Source organism: Thalassophryne amazonica, chromosome 1 (assembly GCF_902500255.1).
Source record: "Thalassophryne amazonica chromosome 1, fThaAma1.1, whole genome shotgun sequence".
Taxonomy (NCBI): domain Eukaryota; kingdom Metazoa; phylum Chordata; class Actinopteri; order Batrachoidiformes; family Batrachoididae; genus Thalassophryne; species Thalassophryne amazonica.
The window spans coordinates 16,124,325-16,145,338 of record NC_047103.1 but is presented as its reverse complement, the minus strand read 5'-3'; the positions used below and the strand labels follow the sequence as shown (position 1 = coordinate 16,145,338).

The 21,014-nt window shown below is 41.1% G+C and overlaps 1 protein-coding gene across 1 annotated transcript in view; it reads right to left on the bottom strand.

Moving 5' to 3' along the window:
- The window catches only part of LOC117506604 (activated CDC42 kinase 1-like), a 28,940-nt gene extending 7,926 nt beyond the window's left edge, over nucleotides 1–21,014 (bottom strand). The window contains 16 exon segments of the mRNA XM_034166124.1: nucleotides 1,047–1,395; nucleotides 1,398–1,692; nucleotides 2,450–2,653; nucleotides 2,749–2,984; nucleotides 3,073–3,117; nucleotides 3,225–3,316; nucleotides 5,556–5,750; nucleotides 9,071–9,165; nucleotides 11,260–11,406; nucleotides 11,562–11,688; nucleotides 12,665–12,846; nucleotides 16,424–16,519; nucleotides 16,605–16,754; nucleotides 17,611–17,811; nucleotides 19,552–19,622; nucleotides 20,843–21,014. Of these exon segments, the coding sequence (XP_034022015.1) occupies nucleotides 1,047–1,395; nucleotides 1,398–1,692; nucleotides 2,450–2,653; nucleotides 2,749–2,984; nucleotides 3,073–3,117; nucleotides 3,225–3,316; nucleotides 5,556–5,750; nucleotides 9,071–9,165; nucleotides 11,260–11,406; nucleotides 11,562–11,688; nucleotides 12,665–12,846; nucleotides 16,424–16,519; nucleotides 16,605–16,754; nucleotides 17,611–17,811; nucleotides 19,552–19,622; nucleotides 20,843–21,005 (2,648 nt within the window). The 5' untranslated portion in view covers nucleotides 21,006–21,014.

The following is a 21,014-nucleotide window of genomic DNA, read 5'->3' as shown; positions in this document are numbered from 1 at the left end:
CACTTTTGAGTTCCACGTTTGTTTTTGCATCATGTATCTTGGATTTGTGTTTTAGTTTTGTGAGTCCGCTGTGTCTCTGTTGCGTTTTGTTGTTATATTTTATTTTTTTTTCCACTCACCTGTAGATGTGTGTTTAGTTTTAGTCACCTTGTCTTTTCAATGTGTCCTTGGTTCCTGCTCCCTTAAGTTGCACAGCTGTTGCTAGCATTTAAGCCCTCACCTGCTCCTTGTTTTTTGCCGGTTCATTCTACTTGGATGGTGTCTGATGGATTTTGTAAGTACTTTGATCTCCCTTGTTATTTCCACATTTTTGCCGTATCGATAGCTGTCTGATTTTTTTCCATGTCTCCTCCGTTGTTTTACCATTATTGCCTCCCGTTATTATTCCTGTTAGTTTGTTGACACCTTCTGCCCGCGGTTTGGTTTATGTTTTGTCAAGGATTCTCACGGTTTGTTTTGGACTGTTTTCACATGCGCTTGGACAATAAATCACTTGTTTTTTCACTTACATCCCATTCTGGTTACTGCCTGCATTTGTGGGTTCACTTTGAAATTGCAATTGCAACACTAACTGAAGCAGAAAAGCCATTTTACTGAGTAATCTGCATGATTCATGCAGGATGTTTGCCCAGTACAAAGAGACAACATTATTACTGAGTATTTGACTTTAGACATCATATTTAAATATTATTCTTAGATTAAAATGACTAAAACCAGTAGACAAAATCTGCACAGTTTGTGTGGTGCGACCCTACGGCCAACAAGAAACAACAAAGGCAACATAAATACATGGTCCCACGTTTACATGAGACAAGAATGTAAATAATGCTGTATACTTTTATTATTTAAAATTACTTTATGTTCAGTATATTTGCAAATTATTAGCAGCAAAAATCTGAATTTGTTTGGTTCTTGTAATTTTTAAGCTTATTTTGGGAGAAATCTTTTTGTTTACTGCCTTCAGAGTGTTTTTGTATGTTTGTTTTCTTTTAAAGTATATTTATTTTTGCACTGACCGCCAGACCTAATCTGATATCTGACCTCACCTGTCCAGAAAACCTGGTCTCTCTGGCAGAGGGATGGGAGCAGAGTTCTGGGAGCCATCAATGAGAGAGGAAACGCCACGACCTTCACGAAGAGTGAGAGGTTCCTGTAAAGATGTGTTGTAGGAGGAGCCTGGAGCTGTGAGCCCCGATGGCTGGGATGTGAGCGGAGGAGGTGAGGAGGACGACGAAGGGGAGCTGGAGGATAGGAGAGGACCCAGGAGGCCAGATGTGCGACGTGGAGAGACGGAGAGCGGAGGAGGCGGCAGGGTGAGAGGAGAAGTGGAGAGCGGCGGCACCAGTGGGAGGGGAGAGGAGGAGCGGGAGCCCGGCTGAGAAAAGCCATGATCCGGGGTGGGATCTGTGGAGGCGTGTCTTCCCCGTTGCCCAGGGAGATGGAGCTGGAGCGCATCTGTGGGTTGGAGCTGTGGGCTGACGGGTTGTGTTTCGAGGAGCGATGCGGTGGGACGGGACTGCGAGGCGGCAAAACAGGACGCTCCTCAAAAGAGGAGGCGAATGAAGTGCAAGAAGGGGAGGGAGGAGGCAGGCAGATCTGTCTGTGAGGGCCCAAAGGAGTCAATGGCATAGGGAGTGGAGAGGAGGGGAGGGAGCGGCCTGTTGCCATGGGAACCTGCAACTTCACCATCACCTACATCAAGACAGACAGAGAAATACTGATTCAGAAAGGCCAAACATTTATGAGGCTGACAGGATTCAAAGTATGGATATTCAAAACTATATCCAGACTGGTCAAAATCAGAATTTAAAATACATATAATTACACTTAAACTATTAAAATCCTCATTTATTTTCACAGATAATTGAAATACAAAATTAGTCAGATTCACTTTAAGTCAATGATCCCAAACACAGCCAAGGGAACTCTGTTGGTTTTAGAGAATAAAAATAAAGCCGCTAAAATCGTCCAGCCATCACTGACTTGAGCACAATAGAAAATATATGGAAAGAACTAAAGATCAGAGTTCATAGAAGAGGTCAACAGAACAGAATTTCTCCATACAGGAGACATCTTGAAGCTTAACTGCCAACAAAAGCTTTTGTACAAAGTATTAAATACATTTCAGTAAACGCGTTCAATACTTTTCCCCTGTCTCTTTCCATTTTATTACACATAACTTAATTATGGACATCTATGGTTTGATTTCTTTCTTTGTGTGGATTACTTGGGTTGTTACCGACATCTGTTGAAAATGTCATGTTGGTAGGACGTTTAGAAATATCTTTACTGAGATAAAATGGTGATGTGTTCAATACTTATTTTACTCGCTGTAAACCAGTAGAAGTAAGAGCACATTCTGCACAGAATGAAAAATATTAACCTTATTTTACAAATGAAAAAGCTTGTTTTTTTGTTTGTTTGTTTTTTTATAACTTTCTTTCTTCACCTCTCTTTGAAGTTCCTGGAAGAGGTCAGCTGACTGAGACTCACTCCTGCCTGCCACAGCGGCACTGGGCGTGGCCGAAGCCTCTTCACTCATTCCCTTGTTGATAAACCGCACCTCTTGGTCCTCCGACTGGTCCTCAAAATCCGTCGCAACCTCGTCATAAGATGGCTGAGGGAGGGGCCAGTCCAAAATGGAGGGCGTGTCCTGAAGATGAGAATGTCAGATGTTTTAATTATCATGGGGTTAAAGTTCTGGTGATAAACTGTCAGATTTGCTCTTCAGCTACAAACAGTAAGTACCTTCAGCGTGTCCTCGTCTGGCTGCCGCGTCTCTGTGAGCGGGGAGGGCGTGGTTGAACTGAAGCTGTCGTCGGTGAAGTCAATAAGCGACACCTCGCTTTTAGCCGAGCGAACACCGGGCCCTTCCCTTGGCCGGAGCTTCAGACCCAGGGACATCCCGAGCCTCTTCAGCCCCGATGAGGCGCCGCCGTCGTCATCGTCGTCGTAATCATCCAGCACAGAGTCGTAGAACGGCTCTAAGAACGCATCAGCACACAGACAGACATCAGAACATTCAGACATCAGACTGCAGGACACAGAAAGAGGACAGACAGACTAACGTACTCTTCAGAAGGACGGCAGGCTGAGGAGGACGAGGAGGAGGTTGCTCTGGAAACAGAGTGATGACATCAGTCAGGTTTTGTGTTTTTTGATGACCTTTAAATCCATTTATGTTGAGGGTGTGTGCGTGTGTGAGTTTTCTGCACAGAACTCACTCTTGGCACGGTTGGGGAGTTTGGTGGGCCTCGCCATGTCAGGGTCCATTCCGAGGACATCGGGGGGGTCCATGGGGTTTCCCAAATACAAACTGAGGAGGAGCAGCAAAAGATGTGAGGTATATTTCCTGCAAATACTGAACACCTCATTAGGTTCATGTGCTCATTAAAGGAAATATCTAACCAGCCAATCCTGTGGTAGAAAACCAAAGCACTGAGGAACGCAGACCTGATTTGCTGAAGTGCAAACCAAACATCAGAAAGGGGAAGAACTGTCACTTAAGTGACTTTGAAGGTGGCGTGGTTGTTGGTGCCAAACAGGAAACTGCTAATCTACTGGGATTTTCACACAAAACTACTGTACATGTCAGACTGATGGAAAAGGGCCCTAAAAAGAGAAGAAACTTCTCCAGTGAAGGAAAACAGCTTTGCTTTTTTGGAGATCAGAGAAAGTGGTCAGATGGGTTCAAGCTGATAGAAAAAGACCAGGGATCCATGAACCTGGTGGTTCTGTAAGCACAACTTAGCTCCAACCGAGTATTAGCAACCTAATGAACTGGCCTGTGAGTGTATCAGGGCTGACAAGAAGGTCACAAATTAAAACTTTCTGTCTTTATTTGTCTGTTGTCTTTTGTTCACTTTTCTTGAAGTTAACAGATATTTGCTGTTGACCTTTGCACACCTCTCTACTATACTGAAGCTGACAAACAAGATGTGGTGCAATACTGCCTCCAAGTGGACAGTTGTTGAACAATCCATGGTATAAACCTTTTCAGACAACTTAATCACTAAAGAAAAAAAAGCTCACAGACCACCTAACTACCCAAATATCCTAAAACAGGTAGTCTTTTTACCACTTCAACAGTATATTACGTATATTCGTATTTGACTTTGGAGTTGTTTTTAATCTAGGTTAGTGCAGCCGATCTGCTCTGTGTCAGCCTGATCCCGTCAGATCTCAGAAGCTAAGCACTGCGGGACCTGGTTAGTACTTGGATGGGAGACCTCTTTGGAACACCAGCAGCTGTGTGTGTTTCTCCAGGTAACACCGGAGTTGCGTCAGGAAGGGCATCCGGCGTAAAACCTGTGCCAAATATCAATGCGGATCTGGTTGTATCCGCTGTGGCGACCCCGAACACAAAAATGGGATCAGCCAAATGGACAACAATTTAACCAGGTTAGTCCCATTGAGATCAAGATCTCTTTTACAAGGGAGACCTGGACAACAGGGAACTGTAGTCTGGTTTGAGGGATTAAATGAAAGAGCATATAATGTATATGACATACTTCTGGGGACAGCCCCGGTATGATTACTCACATTAAATCTCGTAAAAAATTACAGACACAACCTCTCCCATATCCCTTGTTTTCCCGTCTCCACTGGGAACCGGAAAAAACTGCACTTTTTGCGATTGCTTCTGTGATTGCAGCCGGAAAACCATTTTTTGTTAGATGTGATGCTGTGTTTGTGCAGGCTGTCCCCAGAAGTGATCAAATCCTGCGATATCATGCAGGGGTTCAAACGAGACTACGGTGTCCAATTATAAAGTGTCCAGTTCACCTAACCTGCATGTCTTTGGATGTGGCAGGAAGCCGGAGCATCCAGAGTGAACCCACGCAAACACGGGAGAACATGCAAACTCAACACAGAAAGGTGGGTGGGGATCGATCCCATGACCTTCTTGCTGTGAGGCAACAGTGCAACCACTAATCCACCGTGCTCATGGACCAAACAACGTACATTGTACTCGTATATACAAACCAACTCTGTCAATTGAAAAGTTAAAAAAACAGTAGCTAGCACCTTGCAAGGACACATATGGTGGTTTCACCCATCATTAATTACTGTATATGTTTTGTTAAGTATTGCACATTTAGTATATGGGATATTGCACATATTAGATTTATGATGTGTTAGATTTTATTGCACACACTGGCTTTGGGTTGGAATGACATACTTCCTTCCCTCTTTGATGTCTTGTGCCACTAGTCTGACAGCGGCTGTGGAGACGAGCCCTGTGAGCAGTAACGCTCACTGGCCTATGGTGTCTCAGGTTCTACCCTGAATCCGCCCACTGAAACAGAGTGTGAACTTTAGTGAGATATAAAATTTCTCATAAATTAAATGATTGGAAATATTGCTTGGAAATGTGCTTGTTTCAAACAACCTATTTTGATAAGATGCATTAGAAAACTCTTTGTGATCAACATTAGTATTGTTTTATACCCAGTTTTTTTAATATAACAGTATTTGCACTGTAAAATATTTTTTCAATATAACAATCCATTTGCTGTTCAATTCTGGTCTAAGAATGAAGGTGTATCAATAACCTGTCGATGCGGTCGGCGTGGCCCCAGCTTCTGTGAGGGTCCGTGTCTCCGTGTCCAGTGTGGATGAAGGAGTGTTTGAGTGGTCGGCTGATGTCGCGGGCAGAAAGGCCAGCGACCGATGTCACCACGTGACGAGGAAACTGAGCAATGCGCAGCGTTCGCCTGTTTTGGCCTCGCCACCAGTAGTGTTCGGCCCTGAAGGTAAACGTATATAAGAACAAACAGAAACATTCAAATTTATGCTAGGGTATGTGACAGTTACCAGCTGCTACTCCCGATCAGAGAATATTAACCCTGTCACCAACCTTCATGCTATAATTTCATCAACATTTACCTGTTTAATTGTTTGTTTATTTCCTTACACCCTCTAGATCATTTGGCCAATTTCCACCAATTTTGCTATGTAGGTACTTTGGACGATTCCCACCACAATCGGTAGTAAGTGGATGGGCAACACGGGAATTGCTCCTGAAGGGGAAATTTTGCCAAAGGACCAGGTCACTGCGTTCAAAGTCAAGGAATTTCTTTTTCAACCCAATCTGGACCAAACGTGGCACACATATGTATAGTACATAAATCCCAGCATTGCCTGAGCAAGACTGGCCCAAGGCCAAGAATTTGGGTGAATGTTAAGGTCTTTAGGATCAAAGGTCAGCTTTCCACCAGGCAGTGAATTTTCCTGTTCAAGAAATTCAGTCCTAAACAAGGTCACCACATCCTTATTGATCCTATACTGATGCTATGTATTACCATAACATCTGAAGCTCCCAGGTCTTCAATTGCATGGAGAAGTTGCAAGGAGACATGACTGAAATGTATAAATTGATCCAGGAAGCTCAGTCATCTGTGAGGAGCTCAGAGTAGAGCCGCTGCTCCTTCGCGTTGAAAGGTGCCAGCTAAGGTGGTTCAGGTATCTGGTAAGGATGCCCCCTGGGCAACTCTCTAGGGAGGTGCTCCAGCAGATCCATCTGGGAGAAGACTCAGAACTAGGTGGAGAGATTATATCTCCACACTGGCATGGGAACGCCTCGGAATCCCCCAGTCAGAGGTGGTCAATGTGGCCTGGGAAAGGGAAGTCTGGGGTCCCCTGCTAGAGCTGTAGCCTCCGTGACCAGATCCTGGATAAGCAGTTGAAGATGAGTGAATGAACCAGGAATATGATCCATCCAATAAAAACTTAGTGAATTTAGCTGAAGGGGCTAAGCTGGGATCACTTATTTAGTATGCTATACATACCACACTTCAGGGCAACCACCACAGCCAACTACTTTGCCAATAGTTGTAAACCACTGGAAGTCCTTAAATAATCATATTGTGACTGCACCCATCATGAATACCTTTATATTGTAAATAGATCGGGCAATTTTGGAAATCCTAACCCTGGAAAGAAAAGAATAACTGGAATCATGTTGGTACAGTATGTTAGCCGTATAGCTATGCAGAATTAATATAAAATTATTTTGTTTTTCTTTTTGGATAATACAATCTGGGATTCAAGTTCTTGACACAGATGCCTGGACTGGCCTGTGTCCATAAATCATTGTAAGGTATCATAATGTAAGGGTACTACTGAAAGTAAGGAAGTCCTATATAGGCCCTACGGCCCACTGGTGACCATACTTATCCCTGGATAATGTAATGTGAAGCAGGTGATGAAAGTCTATGGCTCCCAATGGACGGGACGCCAGTCCATTGAAGGCTACTTCCCATTTACATCTGCGTGAACTGAGACAAAGCAGATGAAATGACTTGTCCAAGTACAGAGACAAGTAGCGTGAGCAGCATTCAGTCCCAGGTCTACAGAATGGTTGCCCAACTGCTTATCCATTGCACACCTCAAAAATCTGTCCAACTGTTAAAATAACATAAATACAACAGAACATTCTCTGCAGAGGTCGTGAGAGTGAAAACCATGCACCACTTTTAAGTACAAACAAAAAAACCAAAACAAAACAAAAAAAAAAAATGTATGACTGCACACACATTCAAGATGAACAGGATGTTTTCTTGTTCCACCAAAGAAACCACCGACTTTCTAAAATGAGCCAATAACAAGGCAGTAATTACAGTAATTTTCAACAATGCAAGGAATCCAAAGTCACCATGAGATATATTTGTTTTCCCCTCTGGAATGACCTTTGATCAACACTGACAGACAAAAACCAAAACTTTCAAAAACATTTAAGAATGCCAGAATGATTCTTTTCCTGTTGCAACTGAGGTCAAAGGGGTCACACTCTGCAAAATTCTTATTTTATACTTCAATGTGGTCAAATTCCTACAATCTGCTCTCAGCAAGCTTTCGGCTTGAAAACATCTCGTTTCTTCCCATCAGCTCGTAAGAGGTCTGCATGAGAAATCCAATCCGTCTGCGTACAATGCCGAGAAACAGCCCCAATCTAAAGAAAAAAATGTTTTGAGAACCTCTGAGTGGCTGTTGTGTTGAATTTATTATTTTTTTCATGTTTACATTTTCATTTATTGATGGTTTGAAGCACTTTGTAGAGCTTGTTGGAATTCGCCACACAAATGTTATTGACGTAGTCCTCTCCAAAGTCAAGATCAATAAATCTGTCCTCACTAACAGAGACACCTAATCCGCTGGTTTGCACAAACTGTTATGTGGGCCGCTGAAGAGGAGGTACTGCTGGCCCACCACCACCAGAGGGCGCCCTGCTTGGAGTGCGGGCTCCAAGCACGAGAGGGCGCCAGACCCAGAAGAAGTGACAGCTGTCATTTATCCCCTGCACCAGCTGTCACTCGTTCATCATCATCATCACCACCATAAAAGCCGGACTGCAACTCCACCTCCTCGCCGAGAAATCGCAACTACTGAAGAGGTAATTTCTCTGCTGACTGACACTTTGTGTAACAATCTGAACTTCTGTTGCAGCCGTTTTCCTGGAGTGTTGCCTTGTCTGCGGGATTGGCGTTTGGTGTGACAGTGACGGCTTCGCCTCACACTCCAACCCAGATAAGTGGTTAACCAGGAGCTGCACGAGTGTGTGATTGGAGGTGGAGGTGCTCCCTCCTAACTGTGTATAGACTGTGGACTACTGAGTGTGCGGACTCACACTCATTCATCTTATCTCTGCTTTCTGCCAGCAGTACCAGGGTCGACAGCCGAAGACAGAGGCCACCTGGGGACTCGGGACTTGGCGGCTCCGGTGTTCTTCAGACCGTTGGTGGTGGAAGCCGTGTGGGACGCGGCTTCTCTCTCATCGGGGGTCTTCTATCTTCGAGCCTGCCCACACGTCACCTGGTGTCAATTGACTGTGCAAATGTCTGTGAATTTAGTTGTGTATTATCACAACATTAAATTGTTACTTTTTGGCTTATTCATTGTCCGTTCATTTGCGCCCCCTGTTGTGGGTCCGTGCTACGACACCTTCCCAACACAAACGTATCTTCAGCAAAAATTTATCTGCTATAAAGTAACATATTTCAGTGAACGCCATCTATATGACGTGATTCCTTAATTTTTTTTTACCTAGGGGTTGTACAAACACACTGACCTCCCATCTATGATGGTGATGACATCATTCATGTTGATCTGGAGCTTGCCTTCCTCCTCAAAGTCCTGCAGGGCTCTCATGTCTGTGGGCATGGTCTGCAGAGCACACACCAACACAAATCATGAGCCTGTGCCGTGACTTATTACTGGCAAAGCAACATAATGGAAATAAAAATGAACCTTGTGTCATCACCATTTTTGAAGAAATAAAAATTATATTAAGATAATTCAGACATTTGTAGGTGTATGTATAATGCTCCTTATTATATTAATTACTGTGTTGCTGTATACAGGAAAAAAAAAAAGATCACTCACTGCAGCCTGATACGCCCATTTCACTCAGTCATTTTGCACATACAGTGCAATTCCTATGTGGACAAATATAGTTTCTGTGCGAGGAAACACCGACAAATTCTGTGCACATGACATTTGTGTTTGGCCTAACATAATTAAAATAGAGTAATATCATATAGACATTTGCTCACCACAGATTTAGTAGCCCATTTCATATAGGGAGCTGTGCATGACATTAAACACTAAAGAAGGTGACAAGGACTCATACCAATTGTCCATACAAATGGACCAAGCTGGAAAGGATGTACAGCAGGATAGGGTGATAAAGGATGCAGATGGCAATATGCAGGCAAGTGAGGCGAGTGTGTTGAGATGGTGGAGGAAGTAATTTGAGGAGCTGATGAAAGAAGAAAAGGAGAGAGAGAAAAGGCTGAATGATGTGGAGAGAGTAAATCAGGAAGTACAAGAGATTAGTAAGTATGAAGTGAGGGCAGCTATGAACTGGATGAAGGGCAGTAAAGCAGTTGGTCCAGATGACATTCCAGTGGAGGCACGGAAATGTCTTGGAGAGATGGCAGTGAAGTTTCTTACCAGATTGTTTAATAAAATCTTGGAAAGTGAGAGGATGCCTGAGGAGCTGAGACAAAGTGTGCTGGTTCCTATTTTTAAGAACAAGGGTGATGTGCACAGCTGGCATAAGTTGATCAGCCACCACATGAAGTTACGGGAAAGAGTAGTAGAAGCTAGGCTTAAAAAACAGCTGAAGAGCTGTGAGCAGCAATATGGTTTCATACTGAGAAAGAGCATTATAGATGTAATGTTTGCTCTGAGAAATACAGAGAAAAGTTGTGGTTTTGTATGAGGAAATCTGGAGTGGCAGAGAAGTATGTGAGGGTAGTGCAGGATATGTACAAGGATAGTGTGACAGCAGTGAGATGCGCAATAGGAATGACAGATACAGTCAAGGAGGAGATGGGATTACACCAAGGATCAGCTCAGAGTCCTTTTTTGTTTGCAATGGTGATGGACAGGTTATTGATGAGACCAGACAGGAGTCTCCATGAACTATGATGTTTGCAGAAGACATTGTAATCTTTAGTAAGAATATGGAGCAGGCTGAGACTAGCCTGGAGAGGTGGAGATATGCTGTAGAGAGAAGGGGAATGAAAGTCAGTAGGAGCAAGACAGCACACACTAAAATCAACAGTGTTAAATTAACACTGCCAGTGGACATATAGTCCCACTCTGGCCAGAGTAGAACCATCCCTGGTTCTCAAGACCAGGCACCTAAGTGGCTCTACTCTACTCTTCTTTTTTTAGATATTTAGATATACCTTAGTATACACTAGTAGAGTTCTACCTTAGAACTGGAATGTATTATAGAAGACATACCTTACTGAATTTTCATGTGTGTGAATGAGAGGGACCCCAGTGGAATTGTGCAGTTACAAGGAGTTTAAGTGGTAAAACTAAATGAGTTCAAATAGTTGTGATCAACTATCCAAAGTAATGGGCAGTGTGGTAGAGAGGTGAAGAAAAGACTGCAGACAGGGTGGAGTAGGTAGAGAAAGGTGGCAGGAGTGATTTATCACAGATGAATATCTCACTCAGCCCTTTTGCACGTCAAGTATTGTACCTCCATGAATATTTTGTGTTGGGAAATATCCATAAAGTCCATACAGACAAAACATTTGCAAATCTCCTTTGACCCTATTACGAGTCAGTAGCAAGGATACAGTGAGTTATACTGTATTTACAAGTGCTCCTATTTTATTACCCGTATCCTGTTATTTGCAGTTGAACAAATAAACCTCTCTTGTGGTTGTAGATTTTTTAAGGAATGCTGCAACTACAAATCATTTACTGATTTTAATTTTAGCAGTAGTGTTGTTGTACCTCAATGAGGAAGTCTCTCAAGGCAATGAAGGTCGGCCTGTCCTCGGGTTTGGGGCTCCAACACTGCAGCATGACATTATAGATATCCTGTGGACAGTCGTCTGGTTTACACAACCTCTCAGCCTCCACGTCCACTTTGTGAAGGATCTACAAACACACGTCAATAATAAGGTTGTTAAAATTCTATTAGTATGTTTAGAAGAAAACACAAATTCTTCATATTTTTTAACGTTATCTGACAATTAAAGTTAAGTAAAGTACAGATCCTGCAGTAAAAGCCGTATGTATGAGTGTAAGAACACCTGGCTCCCGTTGAGGCCGAGCCACGGCTCCTGTCCATGAGTGAACATCTCCCACAGAGTCACCCCAAACATCCAGGTATCAGACGCATGCGAGAAAGTTCGAGACTTCAGAGACTCTGGTGCACACCTGATAGAAAAGTATAAAAAAGGACAGCCAAGTACAGTACAGTACATAAATAAAGAGACAACATCAAAAGAGAAAAATACTGTATTCAGGTCATTGTGTGGTATTTTCTAACAATCTTTGTTCCTCTGTCCAAACTGGCTAGTAATATTAGCTGCTAACAGTGGGTTTTTCTTTTCTTTTCTTTTCATCTTTAAGTTGCTTATTTTGTGTTTTAAGTTTTAGAAAGAAAGTGTGTTTGAGCAGAAGCAGGGTAATACTTTAGCTAATGTGTTAGCTAGCATGCTAGCTAGTAAAAAGCTAGTAGTTTTGCCCGTTTATCTGTATCTGCTATTAATGAAGATACAGAACATTTTTGTGCTGAATTAAAGCAATGCTTTCATCAAATTACATGAAAATTCAGTAAGGTATAGCTTATATATTATATTCCAATTCTAAGGTGGAACTATGCTAATATATAAAGGTATATCTAAATATCTAAAAAGGAAGAGTAAAATAGGAGAGTAGAAAAGAGTAGAGTAGAGCCACTTAGGTGCCTGGTCTTGAGAACCAGGGATGACAAATTTTATTGTAGTATCATTTTTAGTTTTATTTTACTTTCTCTGTTATGTGAATAACATGCAAAATAAATATTTAATCTCAATTTGCAGTAATCTCCCAGTTTTTATCATTAGGCTAACTCATAAAGAAATATTCCCAGCATCATGTGCTAACTCAAAGCAGAATTTGCAACATGGTAATCACAGGTTCATATACAAGAATATCACTTTTAGAATACGAAAAACTAACCATAACGTATGTTTATAATGTTTTGCTCTACTGGACAAAACTGATGATGTCATTATCTTGAATTATGAAAACAAACAAACTCTGTGAAGAAATATCAGTCCTGATGACATTCGAGATGTGGTCATCGATACAATATTGTTTTTATGATATTTCAGGTAGATGATCAGTCACTAAAATCCCTTTTCCTTACCATGGGAATGGGATTTTATGGCCTTCTTCCATAACGTATTGGTCAGTGTCTGTGGGCAGTGCCCTCATCAGGCCAAAGTCTCCGATCTTCACCGTTTCATTGGTTGACAGCAGAACGTTGCGAGCTGCCAGGTCCCTGTGAAGGAAGCGCTTTTGCTCCAGATAGGCCATACCACAAGCCACCTACACACCCACACAAATATTCAACTCAGTTTACATAAATAGACTTATACAGCAATGAATCACAACATAAGTCACCTCAAGGTGCTTCAAAACAGTGAGGGCTAAACTCGCACATCGTAATTATCCACATACAAACATTATATTACCCATTTAACAAGAGATAACACAATATGATAACAGCTAGAATGGATAAGTTTCTAACTGATACAACCCCTGGCAAAAATTATGGAATCACCGGCCTCAGAGGATGTTCATTCAGTTGTTTAATTTTGTAGAAAAAAAAGCAGATCACAGACATGACACAAAACTAAAGTCATTTCAAATGGCAACTTTCTGGCTTTAAGAAACACTATAAGAAATCAAGAAAAAAATTGTGGCAGTCAGTAACGGTTACTTTTTTAGACCAAGCAGAGGAAAAAAATATGGAATCACTCAATTCTGAGGAAAAATTATGGAATCACCCTGTAAATTTTCATCCCCCAAATTAACACCTGCATCAAATCAGATCTGCTCATTGACATTGACCCTATGCCATGACATTGACCCTATGTCTTTTTGCAAGGAATGTTTTTGCAGTTTTTGCTCTATGGCAAGATGCATTATCATCTCGAAAAATGATTTCATCATCCCCAAACATCCTTTCAATTGTCCAAAATATCAACATAAACTTGTGCATTTATTGATGATGTAATGACAGCCATCTCCCCAGTGCCTTTACCTGACATGCAGCCCCATATCATCAATGACTGTGGAAATTTACATGTTCTCTTCAGGGAGTCATCTTTATAAATCTCATTGGAACGGCACCAAACAAAAGTTCCAGCATCATCACCTTGCCCAATGCAGATTCGAGATTCATCACTGAATATGACTTTCATCCAGTCATCCACAGTCCACAATTGCTTTTCCTTAGCCCATTGTAACCTTGTTTTTTTCTGTTTAGGTGTTAATGATGCCTTTCGTTTAGTTTTTCTGTATGTAAATCCCATTTCCTTTAGGCGGTTTCTTACAGTTCGGTCACAGACGTTGACTCCAGTTTCCTCCCATTCGTTCCTCATTTGTTTTGTTGTACATTTTTCGATTTTTGAGACATATTGCTTTAAGTTTTCTGTCTTGACGCTTTGATGTCTTCCTTGGTCTACCAGTATGTTTGCCTTTAACAACCTTCCCATGTTGTTTGTATTTGGTCCAGAGTTTAGACACAGCTGACTGTGAACAACCAACATCTTTTGCAACATTGCGTGATGATTTACCCTCTTTTAAGAGTTTGATAATCCTCTCCTTTGTTTCACTTGACATCTCTCGTGTTGGAGCCATGATTCATGTCAGTCCACTTGGTGCAACAGCTCTCCAAGGTGTGTTCACTCCTTTTTAGATGCAGACTAACGAGCAGATCTGATATGATGCAGGTGTTAGTTTTGGGGATGAAAATTTACAGGGTGATTCCATAATTTTTTCCTCAGAATTGAGTGATTCCATATTTTTTTCCTCTGCTTGGTCTAAAAACGTAACCGTTACTGACTGCCACAATCTTTTTTTCTTGATTTCTTATAGTGTTTCTGAAAGCCAGAAAGTTGCCATTTGAAATGACTTTAGTTTTGTGTCATGTCTGTGATCTGCTTTTTTGCTACAAAATTAAACAACTGAATGAACATCCTCCGAGGCCGGTGATTCCATAATTTTTGCCAGGGGTTGTATTAAATTATTGCTTGAGTTTAGTTTCCCAAAATAATTATTTTCCCTAAAGTGTGTCAAAACAACAAGCAACACTTTTTAATTGAATAGTTATCCTCCAGTATGCAGTGCAGATCAAAAATTCTGATTAAATAAACACAATGACATTATGAAATAATATCATTCTTAACTAATATAACTGTTTAATAACACTGAAATATTTCCTATTTTTTATTTTCATAATGACATTTTATTTCATGTAATTTTTTTAATTTATTTTTTTATGCAAACAATCCACTTTGACACAAATTCATTCTGAAAACAGTCGCAAATCGGGAACCCTGTCTTATGGCGGCTTGTAACGACAGCAACGGAGGTGATATGAGAACACGAAGAAACGCAAACATTAACCAGCACAGTGTTGCAAGCGGTTAGTGTGTTTGCCTCCAATCGAAAAGGATCCCGGTACAAGGCCACCTTTACCTGTTCTTCTTGTATATCTGGAGTTGCATCAGTAAGAACATCCAGTGTAAAACTGAGCCAAATCAACACCAGATCTGCTGTGGTGACCCAAGCAAAAACAAGAGAACACAAAAACTAAAATAAACTAGAAGCACTCAGAGAGTGCAAACCTCCGCCAAGGCCATGGGGCCATGGGGTCACTGATGCCATAACATCTACACGCCGTGGAATCATTGAACCTAAGAAAGTCTAACAATGATGTTTGCTCAGTAGTAAAAAAAGTTTCATCTGCTGTGACTGGATAGCATGTATCCTTAGCGCTTGGCATCACAGTTTATTGCAACTTGCACCTTTCCCAGAAGCTTCCCTGTCATCTGAGCACTGATATTGATATTGCATGTGCTTATAGACAAAAACAAATAAGAGACAAAATTCAATTTATTATTCAACTAAACTGGAAATATATGAATTTTTTAACATTTATGAAACACTTCTCTAAACAAGGCCATAGGTTCACTGACCCTAAAGAGATTCCCTCCTTGGCACAGTGATCTATTCAACAATTCAGTGTTACAACCAAAACTATGATACATACACTTTTCTTTCCTTTATATTTGACATCATTGACCATGAAACATACCACTAGAACTTGGAATCACTTTTATGTCTTTATTAGTTCAAACGTTATTGTAAAAAAAAAATAATTTTTCGGTAATGGCGGTTTTCTTCTGGATCTAGCTCCATAACATTTGAAGCTACATCAAATCTGATGACACCTTACTGAATCAGTACAGATTCAGCTACAATTTGGTGTTAGTTGTGCATCTCTAGCTTCATTTGTCACCTCACACTGACATTTTCTATTTTCCCTATATTTTTGCATATTCTGGATCACCAGATCCGGAATCCGGATCCGATCATCACCAAACTTTGTTGTTTGATAGAACATTTGACTATGTTACACCCTAATTTTTTTCAAGCCTTTCTGCCTTGTTTTTGTGGAGTTAGAAAGACACAAGACCTGTTACACTTGGGGCAAATGAACACTTGAGTAGGCTGGGCTTGTGCTGCTGCCTGCTCTTTCTGTCTTTGATGCTTCTGGCGTGAGGCCTCACTTATACATACATACATACATACATACATACACACACACATATATATATATATATATATATATATATAATAAAGGACTTATTAACAGAGTGAGAGGTCTGTACGGGGAAATATCAGACCGAGCAGTAAGGACGGACCGAGCATAACAGTGAGTTAATTGAAACATTTATAGAATTTACATTTATTACATTTATAGAATTCTGTTAAATGCGCCTGATATTTCATCATATTGTTTTGTTTAATCAAACGGTTGTTTGCGTCAAAACACCTTAAATACTTTAGATAAGAGCACTCGTTAGGCTCGTGACGGGTGTATTAATTAACTGACCTGCACAGAGTAACCGCACAGTAAGGAAATGAGGATGTGACCCTGACGCTTTCTCAGACGATCCAACAAGGAGCCCAGAGGAGCCAACTCTGTCACCTACAGAAAAACAAACCCCGAAATCAAACACAGCCCAAACTCACGATCACGATGTGTCCACTTTCTGTCCACATGCTCTTCTTACCATCTTCATGGGCTGTGTGAGGACGATCCCATAGAGGCGGATCAGGTTTTGGTGGCTCAGGGAATGCATGGCATTCACCTCTCTGATGAAATCGTCCAAACCGTCAGAGTCCAGCATGCCCGCCTTCAGACATTTAACTGCTACCGATAACTACAGACGGACGATAGAATAGAACGCAATAAACTAATTCCAAACAGAAGATGCAGGGGTTAGACTCTTACAACGTTTGATCTTAACTATAACTATACCAAAAATTGTTTAAAGAGTCCCAAAAGACAATTAATAATATTAATAATAATACATTTTATTTGTATAGCGCTTTTCTGGACACTCAAAGATGCTTTACAAACCAAAAGAAAAAGATAAAAAATTAATTAACCATTGTGTCGAGTATAATTGGGGGAATTTGGTTTAAATTAATGTAAAGTATGTTTGAAATTAGCTAAATGCTGTTTAAAATATTCTATACACTCATCATAGAACAGTTTAAACCTGGTATAAACCAGTTTGCAGCTGACCAGAAATGTTTCAAACCAGTTTAAAAATGTCGTAACTGTTTAATGACTTTAAAGGGCTGCCAGTTACAACCAGTTACAATCAGATTAGTTCTCATTTAAAGTCAATTTAAGAGATTTTTTTGTTAAATACAACATAAATCACTCTTGATGTGCAACAGTTTAAACCTGTTTATGTCAAATAAATAGGTAATGACAATTTATGATTGATTTCATTAATAAGTGTTGATGTTAAATGTATTATTAAATTAGTTGGCAACTGAATAACTGATGAGTCACTTAATAACTTGAAATGTACTATGTGTATCAGAAACAGGATCTCTGGAGGTTTGTCACAAAAATTCTGTTTTTTTTTTTTTGTTTTTTTTGTACATTTTGTCTGTACACCTTGAACACATCGCATGCTTGTCTGCATGGATTTAATTTTTATCCTTTCTTTTCTTTTATTCATTTGTACATGAGCAGCTCTCTGTCATTTTCCTGCATCTCACCACTCTGCTGTTGGGACCGGTCCACTCTCCTCTGCGCACCACTCCAAAGGTGCCATCTCCGAGCCGCTCAAACAGTTGCAGCTCTGGCTCTCTGATCAGGCAGGTGAGGGAAGCTCCCGACTCACTCGTGCTGGAGCCCAGGCTGGATGACGCCCCCTGAGGCTGCTGGGAATCTGCATCGGGTCTTTTCACCGGAAACACCTGCAGACTCAGAGGAAGATGACAACAGAGATGGATTGTTGCTCAAGTTCAGAGGCAGGGGCAAGTGACGGAATGTTGTAAACAAATGTGCAATTTGAGGTTGTGAATTACACAGTAGTCAGGTTCTTTTAAAATGTGTGAAACACCTGTGCTTTCACGGTGTCAAGTGTCTTGATGAAAGGTCACATTAACATGTTTCAGGAAACTTTGCAGTTTTAGACACTGATGGGTTTTGATGGTTAAGATCAGGGTTCTCCAACCTTTTTCCTCTGGGAGCTACTTTTACAAAATAAAAATGGGTGAGCGCTGCTCATGTTTTTGCAACATTTATTTCTGAACCTTATTTTAACCCAAACAAGTTCACTATTCTTGTTTTGCCTGAACATTTACAAATTTTTGGTGTCCACATCTTACATTTTGCATTAAAACATCACAAACAAATGTAATTCACTCCCACATGCATTTTGCATTTATGTATACATGTGTTCTAGTGTGTCTCATAAAAAAGCTACTCCTTTCTGTTTTGTTTTAGTTAAGTAGTTAAGTAAAGTTAAGTAAACCAGTAAACCGATTTTTTTAATGTATCGTGCATTTTATGTTCCAACCTTATTCCAAAATAGATGAAATTAATTTTTTCCTCAAAATTCTACACACTACACCCCATAATGACAATGTGATAATGAAAAGGGTTTTTTTTTTTTTAGATTTTTGCAAATTTAATAAAAGTAAAAAAAAACCTAAATGACATATTCACAGCCTTTGCCATGAAGCACAAATTGAGCTCAGGTGTATCCAGTTTCCACTGATCGTCCTTGAGATGTTTCCACACCTTAACTGGAGTCCACCTGGGGTAAATTCAGCTGATTGGACATGATTTGGAAAGCCACACATCTGTCTACATGTAAGGTCCCACAGTTGACAGTGCATGTCAGAGCACAAAGCAAGCATGAAGTCAAAGGAATTGTCTGTAGACCTCCGAGACAGGATTGTCTGGAGGCACAAATCTGGGGAAGGGTACAGAAACATTTCTGCTGCTTTGAAGGTCCCAATGAGCACAATAGCCTCCAATTAATGTGTAGAAACAACTCAAGGATGATCAGTGAAAACAGGATGCACCTGAGCTCAATTTGTGCTTCATGGCAAAGGCTGTGAATATGTCATTTAGTTTTTTTTTTACTTTTATTAAATTTGCAACCTCATTTACCTCATTTATGAGCTTCATGGCAAAAGCTGTGAATACTTTTGTACATGTGATTTATTAGTTTTTTAAATTTTTAATAAATTAGCAAAAATCTAAAAAATAGACATTGTTATTATGGGTATTGTGTAGAATTTAGAGGAAAAAAAGAATTTAATCCATTTTGGAATAAGGCCATAACATGAATAAATGATGCACTGTAAGCATGATTACATTTAATCGCCACTTGATGGGGTCTCCAATTTGAGACCAAAAGCAGTAGAAGGCCTCAGCGCTTAACACCAACACACCGATGATCCTTTAAAAAAAAAAAAAAAAAACAACAACAAAAACAAAGCAACAACAACTTTTGATCACACCCACTTTTGCCTATCTGCAACACATGAACATCTTTTTATGGAACACTTTTATGGAAAGTTAATCGTTGAAATAGTTTTGTCTGACTTTGGTCAGATGTTCAATCTGTCCCTGCGTCCTTGTAGGTGCTTGAGAACTGCTTGAAGAACTCTGTTTTTATGTGCATGCAGGACGGGCTGGTGCACCTTGCTCATCCAGGACTTCCTTTTATAAAGGGCTCTTCTCCTCTTGACCGCCTCCCACAGCCTCCTCTGACCTGGACCAAGAAGACATGTTTCATCTCCATCACACTAATGACAAACAGGAAGCAGTCCTGAGATGTCGTCAAAGATACATCTAACATCTTCTTCTTTGTCCTTTGGCTGTTCCCGTTAGGGGTCGCCACAGCAGATCAATCGTTTTCATCTCACCCTGTCCTCTGTATCTTCCTCTGTCACACTAACCACCTGCATGTCCTCTCTCAGCACATCCATGAACCTCCTCTTTGGTCTCCCTCTTCTCCTCCTGCCTGGTGGCTCCATCCTCAGCATCCTTCTCCCTATATACCCTGGGTCCCTCCTCTGCACATGTCCAAACCATCTCAATCTCGCCTCTCTGACTTTGTCTCCACACCGTCCCACCTGAGCTGTCCCTCTGATATGTTCATTCCTAATCTTGTCCATTCTTGTCACTCCCAAAGAGAATCTCAACATCTTCAGCTCTGCCACCTCCAGCTCTGCCTCCTGTCTTTTTGTTAGTGCCACTGTCTCTAAACCATACAACATAGCTGGTCTCACTACTGTTTTGTAAACTTTCCCCTTCACTCTTGCTGATATTCTTCGGTCACAAATCACTCCTGCCACCTTTCTCCACCCACTCCACCCTGCCTGCACTCTCTTCTTCACCTCTCTACCACACTCTCCATTACTTTGAACAGTTGACCCCAAATATTAAACTCATCTACTTTCACCACTTCTACTCCTTGTAACTGCACTATTCCACTGGGCTCCCTCTCGTTCACACACAGTACTCAGTCTTGCTTCTACTGACTTTCATTCCCCTTCTCTCCAAAGCATATCTCCACTTCTCCAGACTAGACTCAACTTGCTCTCTACTCTCACTACAGATCACAATGTCATCTGCAAACATCATAGTCCATGGGGACTCCTGTCTGATCTCATCTGTCAACCTGTCCATCACCACTGCAAACAAGAAAGGACTCAGAGCTGATCCTTGGTGTAATCCCACCTCCACCTTGAATGAGTCTGTCATTCCAACTGCGCATCTCACCGCTGTCACACTATTCTTGTACATGTCCTGCACTACCCTAACATACTTCTCTGCCACTCCAGACTTCCTCATACAAAGATACATCTAACATTGGGATCTAGAAAACTGTTTTTTAAAAACTATTTTCTGACACTTTATAGACAAAGATCAACAGATTAACTACAATGCTTCAAAATGGAATCTGGACTAATGAGTGGCACAACCCACCAGGGCGCCCCATCCCAATTTTCTCCAGATCTTCATTCTTAACGTAGTCAAAATGTGAGAGTCTTGTGACATTGAGGTCATCACGGATCCGCAGGAAGTACTGCTGCAACTGGACGTCTGTCAACAACTCCAGCAGCCACTCTGTTCCCTCCTCACACTGCATCTATACAAA